Here is a 17,201-nt window from a genome sequence, read left to right on the forward strand (position 1 = left end):
GGGATAATAAAAAAAAAATGAAATCATAATCTCCCAGTATTAGTTGATATAAATTACAAATATCTCAATTACAGTTAAGTAGAAAATAATTGTACTCTCCAGTGAATACCACTGTCAAGGCCCAGAAAAGCATGAAAGACATCATTAGAATAGTCCATCAATGGTTCAACCTTAACGTTATGAAGCAACGACAATACTTTTTGTATGCAAAGAAAACAAAAATAACTATTTATTCAACAATTAGCCTCCTCTGTGTCAGTGTAGTGCCATTTTTGGAGAGTATCTGTTGGACACACACTACATAGCCTGTTCTGTGTCAGCTGGGTCACATGGACACACTTTCTTAACACTTTGATTTGAACAAAAACAGCTATGATAATGACTTTGTTGAATAAAGTTGTTATTTTTGTTCTCTTTGCATAAAAAAAATTATTCTTGTAGCTTCGTAAAATTACAGTTGAACCACTGATGGCAGATGGACTATTCTGACAATACTTTTCATACTTCTCTGGGTTTAGACATTGTTAATTGTTTGGCTGTCAGTGGGACAGACGCAAGCCTCCCGGTTCTCATCTGAAATGTCTAAAATTGTGTTCCGAAGATGAACATAGCTTTTACGGGTTTGGAACGACATTAACAGTTAACAGTGATGAATGACTACATTTCATTTTGAATAAGTATACTTTTTCGCGAATGAAATTACTTAAGTAAAACTTGTTACCTTTGAAAAAATTAATGTGTGCAAAAGATGCCTGCTCCCGGGACGCACAATTTTGAGGTATGAATTCACAACCATCCGACCCTCATATAGTCAAAAGCCACTGGGTGGACCTGAAATGAATAAATATAAGCAATAATGTAACCTACAACGCAGTATTCCAATATAAAATGTAATCTAAATTACATTACAAGTTTATCAAATTATTTAAATAATTAATATATTACCTAATAAAATCAGCTTCAGAGTCTTGAAGCATCGAACATTTCTCCACATCAGCTGCTATTCTTTGCAACTAAAATACATTAAAAAAAAATAATCTTGTTATTTCTTTAAAGCATTATGTACTGTAAATGAGACCAAAATGAACACCCCAAAAGGCATATATATTAGAATATACAAACTATTATAAATTATATAATTTATAATTATAAATTGTAATATTACATTGTAGAACTGTACCACCAATCAAATTAAATAATTAACAGTGCAAAATTATATGAAATTTGAAAATACAATTAATAAATGTTGGAAAAATGCAATGCTACTTATTAAACCTGAAACTAATCCGCCATTAGGTGGCAGTAAATAACTTAATGAAGGAATCAACTGAGTCATTCATTGAACCGATCCGTTAAAAAAGATTAATCATTCAGCTAAAGTTTGGAGAGTTTTGATTTGAGAATGAGCAAAATAGTTTTGCTTTGGTCTTTGTTTGGAACTATATTCGTTGGTGAAATACAACAACAGTTAATATTGTGTCTAAAAAAGTAAGTAACTTGTTAACTAATTGTTTATTGAACTATGTATTTGCAATCGTGATACTCAGTAAAACAGCTCACTTGTGATGCTTCTTATATGTTATAAATAAACTCAACAGTTGAACATTTAACTTACCTCATGTATTTTCTGTGAGTTTATGTGTGCTGTTAAGCTTTTTTGAGGTTGAATGAAACGTTAATATAATCAGAATCATTCTCGCGTTTCGATGCTTCCTCAGTCTTTTTTTCTTTTCTTTTCTTTCTTTTTTTTAAAATCAGGCTAACTTGTCCAGTCGGGCATATAAATATGTCTTTCATTTATTATAGTAAGGCGTCGAGTCAATATGGGGTTGAACACATATAAACGAATGAAATTTCAAATGTTGCTGTTCGTCAGTTATTTAGATAGATAGTAACCTTAGTTACTATGACAATCGTTCGCATTAGGTAAACACTACTTTTAAATGCTCTCAATAAGAACATTTTACTTCCAAAACATTCCAGAACATTTGGCGTAACTATGCTATGATAGCCAGTTTACAGCACAGAAGTTACCAAGGCCACTAAATGTCAGGATAGGAGGCTATTGTGACATGAAATTGCTTATAGATTAACTTAAATAAATATAAAAGGTTATATTTCTTAAGTATAATTAAGTGAACTTACCAGGAATTATGAATAAAGCCTCTTATCTTCAATCGTTCTCGGGCTGCTCCAGTCGGCTGGGTTTCTGAATTTGAATGATGCGCGCGCAATCCCATAATGCCACACTACAGTAAGTTAGTGTAGGAAACACCTGCTTCTTGTAAATGAATTACAGTTGATGTGGAAATATACTGTTAACAACTGTAAAACCTTATTTGACCCATAATGCATTGCGAATTACAGCTGCATCTTGTAAAATGTTTATACAGTAAAATTCTGAAAAATTTTGCTGTAGAAACTACAGCAATTTTTTTCAGTGTACTTTTAAGTAGTTTAATATGGAAAGGCACTGAAATGTAGACTTTTGTTTATGTGTTTTTGTTTGTGAGAACAGTTAGCTATTTAGGTTGGTATGTTAGCATGGACTCACTAACTTTAACATTAGCTATTTATAGCTAGAGATACATTACTGAAGCACAAGATGACAATAAAGTTCTGCTTGAACAGATGAAAACTGTAACTTAATGGAAGTGTGGCAACCCAAAACTTATGTTTTCATATTCGCTGGGATTGAGGTTGAATGCTTAGGGAAATTTTGCTTTGAGTTAGGGTTAGAGTATTGCCCATCCTCTTAGGATACCTGGATTCAGTGTTGCAAGTACCTCAGGCACACTGTTTTTCTTTCCATTTTTGAAGCATAAACAACATCAAACCAATGAGAGCTTCAGATCTTCTAACCTGTCTCTGTTGTGCTGAAACCGAAAGATGACAGAGTTCTGGTACCTGTGCAATTGGTACTCATCTTCCATTGGCTCTTCTGCATCCGATGGGAGGGGCTTAGTGATAGGTCAATTGCATGGTCTGTGTGGTACCTGATTTCACTTTTTATTTTTTCTTTAAATGAATGACTTGTTAAAATAATAATAATAATACAATAAAATAAAGAAAGGAATAAAGAATAAAAGAAAGAAAAAAAACTTGCCATCAGAGTCCACTCTACTGTACCTGGAGTGTGGGTGCTTCAAAGGTGTAATCAATATGTGCACCTTTACAAGATGTTTGTGCTGCAGCAGGCTGGTCCTCTCAACATCCATTCATTATGTTTTGTAGTGTAATGTTATATGCAAGTTTAGTGTGGATTCAACACCAGAATCACAAGGACCACCTTCTTGGTTGATTTATCCCTGCAATCACATTTTTGTGTTTGTATTTACTTTACACAACCTTGCGGGGCAGGCACCACTCAGAATGGCACAGATGTCAATATTAAAGTTTACAATGCAACACTGTGATGCAACATAGTGTCAGAAGGAAATGTATTTTAGGGTTATGTATGCAAAATAAATTTGTTCATGTTGTTTGCACATGCCATTTATTTGATGTAGTCACATAGTACACCATGACGCAGGGTCTTGTTCCCTTTTTAGTGAACAGATGTAACCCTGAGATGTTTTTTCCTAACCTTTGTGACTTTATTTAACGTTGGGCCAGCAGGATATGCTAGACAGAATGCTGTCCTTACTCATCATTCACTTTTTTATTAAATCAATGTAAGTGAATGGTAGCTAGTTTAACATTCTGTTTAATATCTCCGTTTGTGTTTAACAGATGAAAGAAAGGCATACAGGTTTGGAACAACATGAGAGTGAGAAAATGATGAAGATGTTTTTTTTTTTTACTATTATAATTTGCAAATAAATACAGTGAGTATGTGTGTATTATTTATTGTTAATAGGCTTAATAGGTTAATAGACACGTTAATAGGCTGATTTATACATTATTTAGATAATTCATAAAAATAAGGAATAAAATGTTGTATTGTATATTGTTCATTAAATTTCCATTGTATAATGTAAAAGTAGGTGAATTAAAAAAACAGTTGCAAATTTAGATTCAACTAATGTAGTCTATATGACATGAATCGAATCACTTAAAAATTCTTATGAAGAAATATAAAAAGACATTGCTTCATGTGTTCTCTCACTTACGATTATTGGTTTATATTAGAGCTGGTTTACACTAAAACATTAAAAAGAATAATAGAATGATAAATACAAGCTTGCACATGGTACAGTATATCACTAAAATGTCATAAATAGACCAGCCAACGTGTTAAATGGAAATGAAATCATTACATTTCCACAAATTTTCCAACATAATGAAAGCACATATTTATAACAGGCATTTCTAAAATATGACATCTGTCATAATAAGTACTATCACAGAATCACCTGCCTCCCCGGCCAAACCAGCTTCCTACACCCGTTCACAATCACCCGATTATTAATCACAGACACCTATATCCACTTACCACACCTTTCAAAAACACACTCACCCAAGTCACTCGATGGTGGGTCTCATGGTTACAAGCTTTTCTTTGAACCCTTGCCCACCTGTCAGCCTGTTGATTCTGGAATACTCTGCTATCTATAGAAGGGCTAGAAGTTTTAGCTCAGATAAGACAGTTCCCCTTCAACACTTCACTCATACTGTGTACGGGGAAAAGCTACTTTTTTTTCTCGATACTGAAGCCTTTTTTCAATAACGCATGCGAGACTTCCTGCCCAAGTCGCCCCAGGGCTGCGCCATCTCAGCACCAGAGCAATCATGTTCTACCCCCCCCCCCACCCCCCAAGGAGCAGCACCCAGCTCGCCCCGCTAAGCACACTAAACCGCCTAGATATCAGGGCCCCCGGCAAAGGATTGTGGTGGACCTGACGCCCTCTAAATCATCCTGATCGTTGGGAAAGAAAGATTAAGGGGCAAAGGCCTGCCGCGGCCTGACCAGCCCAGAAGCTCTCTCGCTTGCCTGCCATGCGACCCCGGCCCACCATTGTTGCGTCCACGCAAAGCGCTGTTACTATGGAGAGCACAATAAATATTTCACATTTTAAAAAAGAGAGGGTTCTTGTCCCTAAAAGATAGAGGTCGGAGACCAATCTTAGATCTCAGGCTCCTGAACCTCTCCCTCATGAAACGGAAGTTCAGAATGTTGACATTGAAGCAGATCCTACTGCAGATTTGCCACTTAGAATTCCTCTTAAAATGCCTAGGACTCAGGGTCAATTTTGCCAAGAGCTCACTGCTCCCCAGCGTTCCTGGGAGTGGTTTTTCGTCATATTACCAGAGTGTGCTCTGGTACTTCAGCAGCTTGCGGCCTCCATCAGGAACAAAGCCTGTTTCCCTCTGAACTTTTTTAAGAGGATGTTAGGGCTGATGGCTTCTGCCTCACCAGTTTCACAGCTTGGCCTCCTATGAATGCGGCCCCTGCAATGCTGGCTGAAACTTCGAGTCCCACCTCATGCTTGGCGGCATGACCGCTTTCGCATCAGGGTCAACCAGGCCTGTCTAAGCAACCCTGGAGCCTTGGATGAACCCTGTTTGGTTCAGCCGTGGAGTATCCCTACAGGTGGTTTCCAGAAGGATAGTGCACTCAACAGAGTGGGTGCACTCAACCTGGGTTGGGGTGCTCTGTGCGAGGTCAGACCAGCCTTCGGCTCGTGGTTGCATGAGGAGAGCCATCTCCATATCAACTGCCTCGAGATGCTGGCAGTAGAATGAGCTCTTCAATCCTTTCAGGTGATCCTGAAGGGGCGCCACGTCTTAGTCCAGTCGGACAGCATGACAGTTGTGTCCTACATAAATCACTAAGGCAGCCTTTCGTCCAGCCGCCTCTGCGCACCCACGACCCCAAGGTGTTCAAGATAAGTTCTGTCGTTCCCTACCGTGGTACGGCGTGGTTGAATTCGTTCCTCATAATGCAGTATTAGTGAAGTATTGAAAGGGAACGTACTCGATTACAAACGTAACCTCCATTCCCTGAGATACCGAATGAGTACTGCGTTATATGCCGTGCCACGATGCTGCTACGCAGCATTGTCATTGGTTTAAAAAAGTTTACAGATTAAACCAATGGCAGTGCAATTGCACTGCGTTATTGAAAAAAGGCTTCAGTATCGAGGATAAAAGGAGCTTTTCCCCATACACAGTACTCGTTCCGTATCTCAGGGAACCAAGGCTATATTCGTAACCAAGTACGTTTTTCCGTTGATCACCTGAGTTATGATTCTCCTATAATGGAAGCTTCTCCTCAGTTGCATTAATAAACTTGCCGGTTTGTTTGAATGTCCCTGTTTTCCTCTTTGACCGGCTATGACAAGAGCATTGGATAAAAACACATTATCATGACCTTTTCATTACAGTTTGTTTTTAAGCAAACACTGTAAAACATATTTATTTATTTTTATTCTGGTTACAGTGTTCAGAGGTGTAATTTCTGAAAGCTAGTCTGTTAGAATTAAACAAAAAGGATGTAAGCACCCCATTTATAATGATAATATTGAATAAACTTTGAAAATCAAATCAGTTACCACATACCATCCCAGTTTTCTTTTTTTTTTTCTTAAAAGTAAACTCTCCTAAACTTTCAATGCCCCATTGCTTCACTGAATCTTTTTACAACTTTAAGAAAATTACTTCAGTATGCTTAGTTGCTGCAACTAACCATGCACCTTAAGAGTAAAAAAAATCTTCCTGTCTTCCAGGCAATAACACTCTTAATTTCTACTTTTTTAGATATACCAGAGGCAAAATGATGAGAAGAAATCTTGGTTTCAGGCTCGTGATTTCTGTCAGGCCATCGGTGGTGACTTGGCAAGCTTCCATTCTCAACAAGAAATCAACAAGTTACCGTGAGTGCACATACCTAGGAAGTTTTGTTCTGATATTATTTTTATTATTTGTTTTGCAAAATGGTGATTTTTGTAGGGTAAGTCAAGGAGATTCATAATGGTGGTAAACATGTCTTTATTCTGTAGGTATATAAGTGGAGACCCGGCATGGATAGGTTTCAGTATGCTGAATAGTAATTCTGGCTTTGTGTGGACAGATGGAACCCCTGTGAGTGTTTTCCCATTACTGATCCTATTTGTGTGTGTGTGTGTGTGTGTGTGTGTGATGCCCATTTGTGACTCTTTAAGGTAAAAATCATCTTGTATCTGTAGAGGTGTAAAAGTATAAAAATATTTCAATTCAAGCTACATTTTTTAACAACGGGCCTAGTTTCATGAGTTCACACTTACATCTAATCTGAAGGCGAATAGTAGGCATATTTTGGCGTGCTGTCCTGGGGGAGGGGTCCGGGCCCGGAGCACAGCCCAAACCCAAATAACTCCCCCTATCCCCAATTTGGGATAAATAGATTAGAAGTGAGGAGTTGGGGTGGAGGAGGGATGCCGAAAAAAACTGTCGTGGGACAGGAGGTAGGAAGACTGGATACATATATGCTTGTGTGCTATTTAAGATGATTAGCTAAACGAGATGCACCTGTGCCCAATTGGATGATTATCTGATCGTGCTTCTCCCGAACTTTGTTAATAAAACCACATTTATATAAATATCATAATGGTGTGTGTGTGTGTGTGTGTGTGTGTGTGTGTGAGAAAATGATTGGCAAACTATACATTATCCAGCTTAATACATGGCAACTCACCCAATAATTATAAATGTGAACATCTGATATGATTTGAGCTTCTGGAATGAAAGTAATTTTTTACTTTATCATACCCACCCAGACCATTTTGCATTATGTTCTGCTGTGTCTAAATATGTGTTTATATATTTTTTTTTAGTCGGATTTTGAGAACTGGGGGTTTGGAGAACCAAACAACTATAACAATCAAGAGCACTGTGCAGAAAATGGCTTTTATTATGGACGCAAGTGGAATGATCGTGATTGTGAATCCTTTAATGACTGGATTTGCCAGATACCAATAGGTACACATGCTTAATGGGTGTTTGTGAAGTTGTGGAATGTCAGAGAAGTGAGTCTGTGAAGTACTATAATTTGGTAATTGTTACAGTTCTTCGGTGGAGTTTGAATTCTTTAAGGTGCAGTCACATTTAATGTTTTTCAGCAATTTTTTTGGACTGCAATACAGGCAGTGCATTGTCTAAGCAAAACGTGTTTCTTTGTCTCTTTCATTTTTAAACTCACACAAACTGATAGTGACTGTGGTATAACTGAATAATAGGATAAGTGTGCAAAAGATTTATGTATCATTAAAGTCAAAAGAGTTTATTTAAACATAACAACACTGCTTTAAGTTTTAATTTATATTTTATATTCTAATATAAGTAGCTTTATACAAAATGCAATTGCAACAACTTTAACAAATGCCCACACAATAACAGTTATTTGTTACTTTATTTATTTATTCCCCCAATAGGCTCATCTCCAAAACCTGAACCAACTACTGCAACCCAGGGTAAGGATTAATGTTTTATTTTAAAATTATTAAATAATATATATATATATATATATATATATATATATATATATATATATATATATATATATATATATATATATATATATATATTATTTATTTATTTTTGTAAGATGCACTTTTCATTTATAAAATAAAATATTTTTGATGAAGTAGTGACCCTGCTGCCATTGGAGACATTTAATAATTTTGACTTTTCAGTTTAAACCTTTAAGATTATTAATATTTTATTTTATTTTATTTTATTTTTTTGCTCATTTTACCTGATCTGTCTAAATCTATCTATAAATCTGTCCAAATGACACAACACTCTCATAAATCATTTATTGTTATATTATTATTATTTATTTTCACATTTTCCAATGCTATTTTGACATTTACTTTGTCCATTCTGTTGCTATGGTTATCACTGTAAGTCATTGCTATTTCAAAAAAAGAATCCACTGAAAACTGAAAAGAGCACATTGCACCACTGTTTAGCAATTTGCACTGCCTACCAACAGCTGCTCAAGGCACTGATGTTTGCCTACAAAACCAGCACTGGCACCCCTTTACCTTAATTCGCTACTTCAAAATGATGTGCCCACTATAAGCTTGCCTTCTGCAAGTGAACGACACATTATAGTGCCATACTAAAGAGGCACAAAATTACTTTCAGAGACTTTTACATTAACTGTATCCTCCTTGTGGAGTCATTAGCCATCTTCAAGAAATGGCTAAAAACACATCTCTTTCAACTTCATTTGAACTTCTAACTTTATTAATATGTTTTTAACCCTTGTGGATTGTTCAAATTCACTACCCTTTCGAGTTGTTCGGGATGAAAACATCCACTCAATTAAACTGCTGTAAAAATGTATCAGATTCATTTTTTATTTATTTATTTATTTATTTATTTTGCATAAATCTGTTAAATCAACCCCAGTCCTGATCAAAACTACCAAATGTTTTTAAAAAATCCAAGATTTTAACTCTTTAATTGCCAAGTTCATAAATTATGTCACTGATTTGGGGGGGAAAACACGCAAAATGACTTATTTTCAATATAAAAGTAATTGTGGCTTTTTTTTTTTTTACTTTTTATAACAGTCTTAGGCATGTCAAAGATTAGTAGCAACATTGGCTTTGATGCATTTTTAGTTTTTGTGCAACATTAGATTAAATGTTTTTTCTCCCTAATTTGTTGTTGGTGGCTGTTTTTGTCCCATTGACTTCCATTATAACGAAATTTTTTGATTGCAAAGCCATGACACCATGTAATCATGCATTCTTGATCGTTTGTGGTATTCCCTTTTGGGAAGAGGTAAAATGTGTTAATTTTACAGTTGATCACTAGGTGGGACCATTAACCCTTTAGATAGGCCTATGAAAAAAAAAAAAAAGAAGCTTAGTTTCTGGCTTGTATATGGAGTTATATGGAGTATAACAGCAAATTATAGTGTTTGTGTGTGTGTGTGAGATTCTTGATTGTTGGTGGTTTTCCCTGTTGGGAAGAGGTAACATTTGTTATTTTTACAGTTGATCACTAGGTGGGACCATTAACCATTTAGATAGGCCTGTGCAAAAAAAGTTTAGTTTCTGACTTGTATATGAAGCTATATGGAGTATAACAGCATATTATATTTAGTGTGTATGTGTGTGAGAAAGAGAGAGAGAGTGTGTGTGAGAGAGACCTTTGCGCACTTACCTTAATGTATTTCAGAAAATCACAATGTACACCTCAGCTCTTAGAACTACATGGAGTAAACAAAAGTGTATTTATGCACCTGCTGCCTTTTAACGGTGGTGAAAGTATTCGGTTGTTAAGTGATGATGTAAGAAGCGCTGTTTCTGGGTCCAGGCCTCAACTCGCTTCACTTGAGAATATGACCTCAGCAGCCGTTTATGAGCACTGTTTATTAATATTGCTAATTTAAGTTAAACGCTTTCAAACTTACGATATACACTACAGTCTCCGTGCTCACAGCGTCCCAAACACAAATAACTTTTATATATATATTTTTTATTTATATTTTCATTGTCTGGCTATCTGGTACTTCGGTATGGAGTTTAAGGTTAATATTATAACTTTTTCGCTAGTATTCTATCACATTGTGAGTTTATATTAGCACCTTTTGTTGTTTTCTCGTGGTAACTGATAGAGCGTCTGGACATGGAAGCGCTGCTACGTGACGTCAGACTTAACAAGCTAATAGACTAAACACAAGCAAAGTACGTGGATTTAAACACTTGCATGCCATCGTGCTGGATATTCAATGGTGAGAAAAGCAGCAAGCAACACGAGAAAGGGCTTGACTTGTACCAAAGTTTTAGAAATGATTATGTAGCGTGACCCCTCCAGCGAGCTGCAGCTTATTTGAAGTTGGTATTGCATTTTGGTTTGTAATACATTGTTCATAAATTTGATGCGAAGTAGATTTTTTTAAAGGATTTTAAAGGGGGGGTGAAATGCTATTTAATGCATACTGAGTTTTTTTACACTGTTAACGAGTTGGATTCCCATGCTATACATGGACAAAGTTTCAAAAATTAAGTTGTACGTTTGAAGGAGTATTTTTGTTCCCAAAATACTCCTTCCGGTTTGTCACAAGTTTCGGAAAGTTTTTTTCGAGTATGGCTCTGTGTGACGTTAGATGGAGCGGAATTTCCTTATAAGGGCACTCCTGCCGGAAGAGCGCACGCTCCCGTATAGCAGAGCACTGAGAGAGCACAGGCATTCACTGACCAGAGCGAGAGCTTCGCGAAATGTCACAAAAGGAGTGTGTTTTTGGTTGCCAGGGCAAGACAACCCTGCACAGATTACCAAAAAAAAACAGCATTAAGGGACCAGTGGATGGAGTTTATTTTTATAGAGCATCAACGGAGTTGTGCAAGTGTTTTTGTTTGTTCCCTGCATTTCGAAGACGCTTGTTTTACAAACAAGGCCCAGTTTGACGCTGGATTTGCACATCATTTATTTCTTAAGGATAATGCAGTCCCAACGAAAAAGGGTCACGATCGTGTGTTGGAACCGCATGCGGTGAGTAAAACTGCTTAAAATATCTCTGCCTCCTTGTTAGTGCGTCCGCCTCCCATCGGAGACCCGGGTTCGAGCCCCGCTCGGAGCGAGTCGTTGCTGCTGCAGCTCTCATTCAGTTTCAGCCTTCACAGCTGTCACAGCTTCCAAACGCTCTCAACCCAAAAGCTTACTCGCGCTCGTGATTCTTTAGCTCCGCCCACACGTCACGCCTCCAGCCGGTTGTGTTTTTCCGGGAAAAATCGGTACAGACTATCTTTCTCTTATGAATATAATAAAACTAAAGACTTTTTGGAGTTATGAAGGATGTAGTTCTACTCTATAGGTACTCAAGATTAACAGGATATTGAGTGAAAACGAGCATTTCATCCCCCCTTTAAGGTTTTAAACTGGCTTTACCATCAAGAAAAGAGGAGCATTTCCATATAGGCCATCTGTACTTTTCACCATCAAAAGGAAGCAGGTGCATAAACACAATTCTTTTTTTTATTGTTTACTCCATGTAGTTCTGAGAGCATGAGGTGCATATTTAGATTTTTTTCAGATACTGTACATCAAGGTAAGTGCACATAGGTCTCTCTCACACCCTCTCTTTCTCTCTCTCTCTCTCTCTATCACACACACACACACACACACATACACACACACACACACATACATATATATATATATATATATATATATATATATATATATATATATATATATATAAATATAGAGGGCTTGACATTAACTTTTTTGCTTACTAGCCAATTTGGCTAGTTGTTTTCCAAAGTTAGCATTTTCACACAGCATTTTTACTAGCACAGCAGGGCAGCTAGCCTTCTCTTCGTTTCTGTCACTAGCGCGCAATCCCAAGGCAACACTGTGTGCATTAGCGATGTGGGTCATGTCCAGTGCTTAATTTGTAAATTGCGAGGTCCTGGAACAAAGCGGGGCAACGGATCCGGCACCTGATTACAGAAGGGAGAGGTAATGGAGCACTCGCGCAATCACATTCACGTTAGACACATTGGTGTACTAACATTGGTGGTTTAAGTGATTAAGAGCGTGCATCATTTGCTTTTATAGGGTCTGTAAGGTCATGAATAACATGGAAATGCCATGCGATTTTAAAACAACAATTTCCAGGCCTAAAAACTTTTCTGAGGGGGACACACATTACTTAAGATGTTAACTTTTTTGCTGTGGCTGACACTCCCTCTGAGTTCAAACAAACCAAAATCCCGGAGTAATGCATGCACACTCTGTGACAAGTTCGTGACGAGCCTGCACCTTTTAATTACGATCACATGAATGAACTGAAGTGACCAATCAGGAGACAGATAAAGGATGAGGCAGAGGGTATGAAAAGGAAGCGGTAAGGATATGGAGAGAAGGGATGGTAAACATAAAGACTGCGGGGGACAGACAGCAGACAGTCATAGCTCACGGTTCTCTTCATTCACTGCATGAATCTTTCGTCTGATCTACGTGGAAATGGACATTACTAGTAACGCTAATGAGTCAAGTCTCTAATTTAAAAAATCCTTTTGCAAGGGCGTGCCACCGTTACATAAGTGGCACCCGAACAGGGACCCTTACTGACTTGAATGTATAATACAATTTTTTTTTGTACCTTCAGATATTCTTAGGATTGTGAGTCTATTATTTGAATTTGTGAATATAAATTTGAATGATTTTGGGAAGGTTGTATGATTTCTGTGAATAGTGTTAATGAATTGATAAGCTGAAATTTAGACATAATCACTGGATCGACTGTTCCGCTGGCATTATTCTGAGCTGGGGTTCCACTTGCCATCTCACCTGCCTGAGTCCCTCAGCCTCTAGTTCAGAGTTTCAAGAATCTGTCGACCTGTCTCGAGTCCCCAGTTCCTATAATCAGTTAAAGGCAGTGTTCAGCAAGTCCCGGGCCACCTCCTTACCACCTCACCACCCCTACGACTGTGCCATTGAACTATTCCCTGTATCCTGCCCTCCCAGGGGTAGGATCTTCTCCTTGTCCTCTTCCAAGCACACATCAATGGATACCTACATGAAGGAATCCCTGGAAGCTGGGATCATCCGTGCCTAGACTTCCCCGGCTGGGGCAATGTATTGATTACCGTGGTCTCAACAAATGTACGGTTCAAAATTGATACTCTGTTTCTTTCATGGCCACTGTTTTCAAGTTACTACAAGGGCCTTCCATTTTTAATAAATTAGATTTACGCAACACTTACCATCTCGTGCGGATCCAACATAGGGATGAATTGAAGATGGCCTTCAACACCCCCACAGGCCAATATGACTCATTGTCATTTATTTACACTATTTTAGAGTAAAACACAAATTAATATATTTCATGATGAAACCTGAAAGCTTTCCTTCCCTACGGTGACTGTCCATGTGAGCTAGATTCAGAAAGGTCATGAAGGTCGTTGTTTTGTTGTTATTGTTATCACTTCTTATAATTTTCATGTAAAGAAATCGTTTTTTTTTTTTTTTTGCTATAACTGTGTGGTGCTGATTTTGGAACCGACCGTTATTTTTGAGGCCTTTGATAAGTGTTTTTGATAAGTGGTGAAATGATAAGCTTTAGGGTGTGGCTTCTAAGCTAATGGACAATTTAAGTGATTTTCTATGCTAGAAAATTTAATGTGTAGGCCTATTGGTAATTGCGGTGGGGAATCATTTGAAAATTGTGACCTTTTGTGTAAGGGTGTGCGTTAATTTTTTAATTATTATTATTTTTTATTTACATACTCACCACACACACAAATTGATAAAAAATACCTTTATTGAACTTTTATACATTGACTGATACACACAATACATATGGCCACAAAACCACCCTCCCCGTCCAAGTTGGTGGATATTGATCCTCCTCAAGACATCCCTATGCCAGGTGGGCACCCGGGGCAACCGCATGATGCACAACGTTACACTCACCCACCGCCAAGCCCTTCCATTTTCTACCCCTCACCAACACTGCCCAGCAAACTTCCACAGGGACGTTTTGCTTCTACACCACCACCACCTGCTGACAACCTCCTTGACCAAGGCCAACCCTGGTAGCAGGTAATAGATCCTATGCATCTGTGCACCTCATCTGAAACCACTTCTCCAGAAATACAACATGGCTTACCTGGTTCCCTACCTGGTTTCTTTCCCACGCCTGGAATAGAAATGCAACATTTTACTACACAACTACAAGGGAATTGGGATTGTCTATTTGAAAGTCAAACAAATCAAGAAAAGATTGTAAGTGAACTCACCTATGAACTAAAACAACTGATTTCACACACTGGTGGGCAACTGGATGCTTTGACTGTAAAAATGGAGTCCAACCATCAGCAACTCTTCACCACCTTAACTGCAACAGAACAACAAGAAGAAACCGAGACTGATCAATTAGTTAAAGCCATGAGAATGCTACTAACAGAGAAACTACAAAAAAACTGAAGCTACCATGGGTACTGAATTTCTCTTTATGGTGCAACAACTACAACTGGAGTTACAGCAGGATATCAAGACCACCCAGCAAATTTTTCAAAAAGAGCTTGAGCAACTCACTGCAGAAGTTACCAAAGGTAACATCAAGATGAATAAACTAGACAAGAAGATAACTGAACTTCAACTTGAAATGAACAGCCTCAAAACAATCAAGGTGGAAATAGAAAGAAAATGTGAGTCCTAATCTACAACCCCACCTAATGTACCTGCTGCACCAGTAGTAAGTCCAACACATCTACTAACTCCTGCCATCAAACGTGACCATTTAAGACTGACTTTTCCTACTGTTGGAAGATCATCTGATGACACTCACCCACTGCAGTATCTAGCACGATGTCAAGACTTCCAAGCAGTACACCCTCTTGCCGACATTGACATTTTAGCAACTTTTCGCACGGTCCTACATGGCACAGCACGAGACTGGTGGGAGGTCGCTAGATCTTCCATAAACACATGGGATGAGTTTAAAAATGCATTTCTTTATGCTTTTCTATCAGAAGATTATGAAGATGAGTTGGTGGAATGAGTTCATACCCGAACACAAGGAGTAAAGGAGACAATTCAAGATTTTGCTTTCACATATAGAGCCCTCTGCAAACGGTGGAAACCAACCTTGACCGAAACGGAGGTGGTTAAATTGATTCTCAAGAACATAAAACCTCACCTGGCCAGTCAGTTACATAGTCGTGTCACCACAGTGGAAGAACTCGTAAAGTTGGGTCATCAACTGGAGAAGGACTACGAGCAACAACAGCAGTATGCAACTTGTGTGAGTAAACCATCATTCCCAGATGACCCACAAAAGCCCACAAACAGAACTGCTGACAAACCATCTTCTGTACAGTGCTGGAGATGTAAAGGATATCATGCACCTGGAAACTGTCCACATTATTCATCCACTCCTGAGAAACCACAGCACCATTGTGTACCCACCTGGTAAAAGAAGAGCATTTCAAACTCACAAACATGGCAGCCAACCAACCAGTAATGCTGCAACTGCTACAACCATACCTAAACTGAAAACAACCCCGAAAATACCTTCATCTCCATCTCCAATCCTTCCGCCACAGTTAATAGTGCCTGTCTGCATTGGTGTTTGGGTAGGAAAAGCTATTGTGGACACATAGGAAAGTTATAGTATGGTGCAGGAGGAGGTGTGGAAAAAATTTACCCCACATGAGAAACTGCAACCTTGGACTTTGGGACCTTTGTATCTGGCAAATGGAGAAGCTGAAGTTCCTTTAGGATGGATACATCAACAAATTAATATAGATAATCATTCTTTTACTTTACCCATTGCTATCCTTTCTTCCAAGACCCTCGCCTATTCAGTAGTTTTGGGTTTGGACTTCATATTTTTAGTGGCATGCAAATCAACGTCATTGACCGACAATAATTTTTCATGTCAAATCCAGGAGAACAACATTTGTTTCAACATGGAAATGCTAATGTGCCTGCAAGTTGCAAATCCCAACGACAAAGAAATGAAAGAAAGCTGCAGAGTCTGCCCTTACTAAGTTCTATACCTCCTCAATCCACACTCATGTTACCATCTCCTGAGATTACTGACTTAACTCTGATTGAAAAGGCTGCGAATGATGCCCACTTACCTGCTGATGGTAAACAACAATTGCAGGAACTTCTAGAGAGGAACACTCAAGTATGCACACTTCAACTTGGTCATACTGATGTTCTGAAACATTACATCTACACAAGTCAGCAAGTACCCATTAAACAGAAACCTTACCGCATGTCTCCTCTCAGGCAAGCTCTGGTAAACAAACAACTGGAAGAGATGCTTAAGACAGGAATTGTGGAACCATCATACTCGGGTTGGGCTTCTTCAGTCGTTCTTGTCCCCAAGAAAGATGGCAGCATGAGATTCTGCGTGGATTACAGGAAGTTAAATGCCATTACCGAAACAGATGCTTACCCATTGCCGAACATTACAGAGATTCTCGAATCAATTTCAGGGGCAGCAATTTTTTCCACAATAGATCTCAACAGTGGATTTTGGCAAGTGGCCATAGACCCCTCAAGTAAACCAAAAACTGCCTTCATCACTCCTTCAGGACTTTTCCAATTTAACGTTATGCCTTTTGGGCCCTGCAACCTTCCAAAGTTTAATGGAGACGGTATTGGGGAAATTGCGAGGAGTTTTGTTTACATAGATGATATAATCATCTATTCATCAAACCTAAATCAGCATCTACAAGACTGTCTTCCATAAGCTACAAGAAGCAGGTTTGACCATCAACTTGAAAAAAAAGTTAATTCTG

The 17,201-nt window shown here is 38.2% G+C and overlaps 1 protein-coding gene across 1 annotated transcript in view; it reads left to right on the plus strand.

The window, feature by feature from the left end:
* mrc1a (mannose receptor, C type 1a) overlaps positions 1-17,201 on the plus strand; it is a 183,401-nt gene that overhangs the window by 62,615 nt on the left and 103,585 nt on the right. Inside the window, exons 13-16 of the mRNA XM_026263927.1 lie at positions 6,700-6,815; positions 6,942-7,023; positions 7,755-7,899; positions 8,352-8,390. Of these exons, the coding sequence (XP_026119712.1) occupies positions 6,700-6,815; positions 6,942-7,023; positions 7,755-7,899; positions 8,352-8,390 (382 nt within the window). The remainder of the gene's footprint in view (positions 1-6,699; positions 6,816-6,941; positions 7,024-7,754; positions 7,900-8,351; positions 8,391-17,201) is intronic.

Source organism: Carassius auratus, unplaced genomic scaffold (genome assembly GCF_003368295.1).
Source record: "Carassius auratus strain Wakin unplaced genomic scaffold, ASM336829v1 scaf_tig00216727, whole genome shotgun sequence".
Lineage (NCBI taxonomy): Eukaryota > Metazoa > Chordata > Actinopteri > Cypriniformes > Cyprinidae > Carassius > Carassius auratus.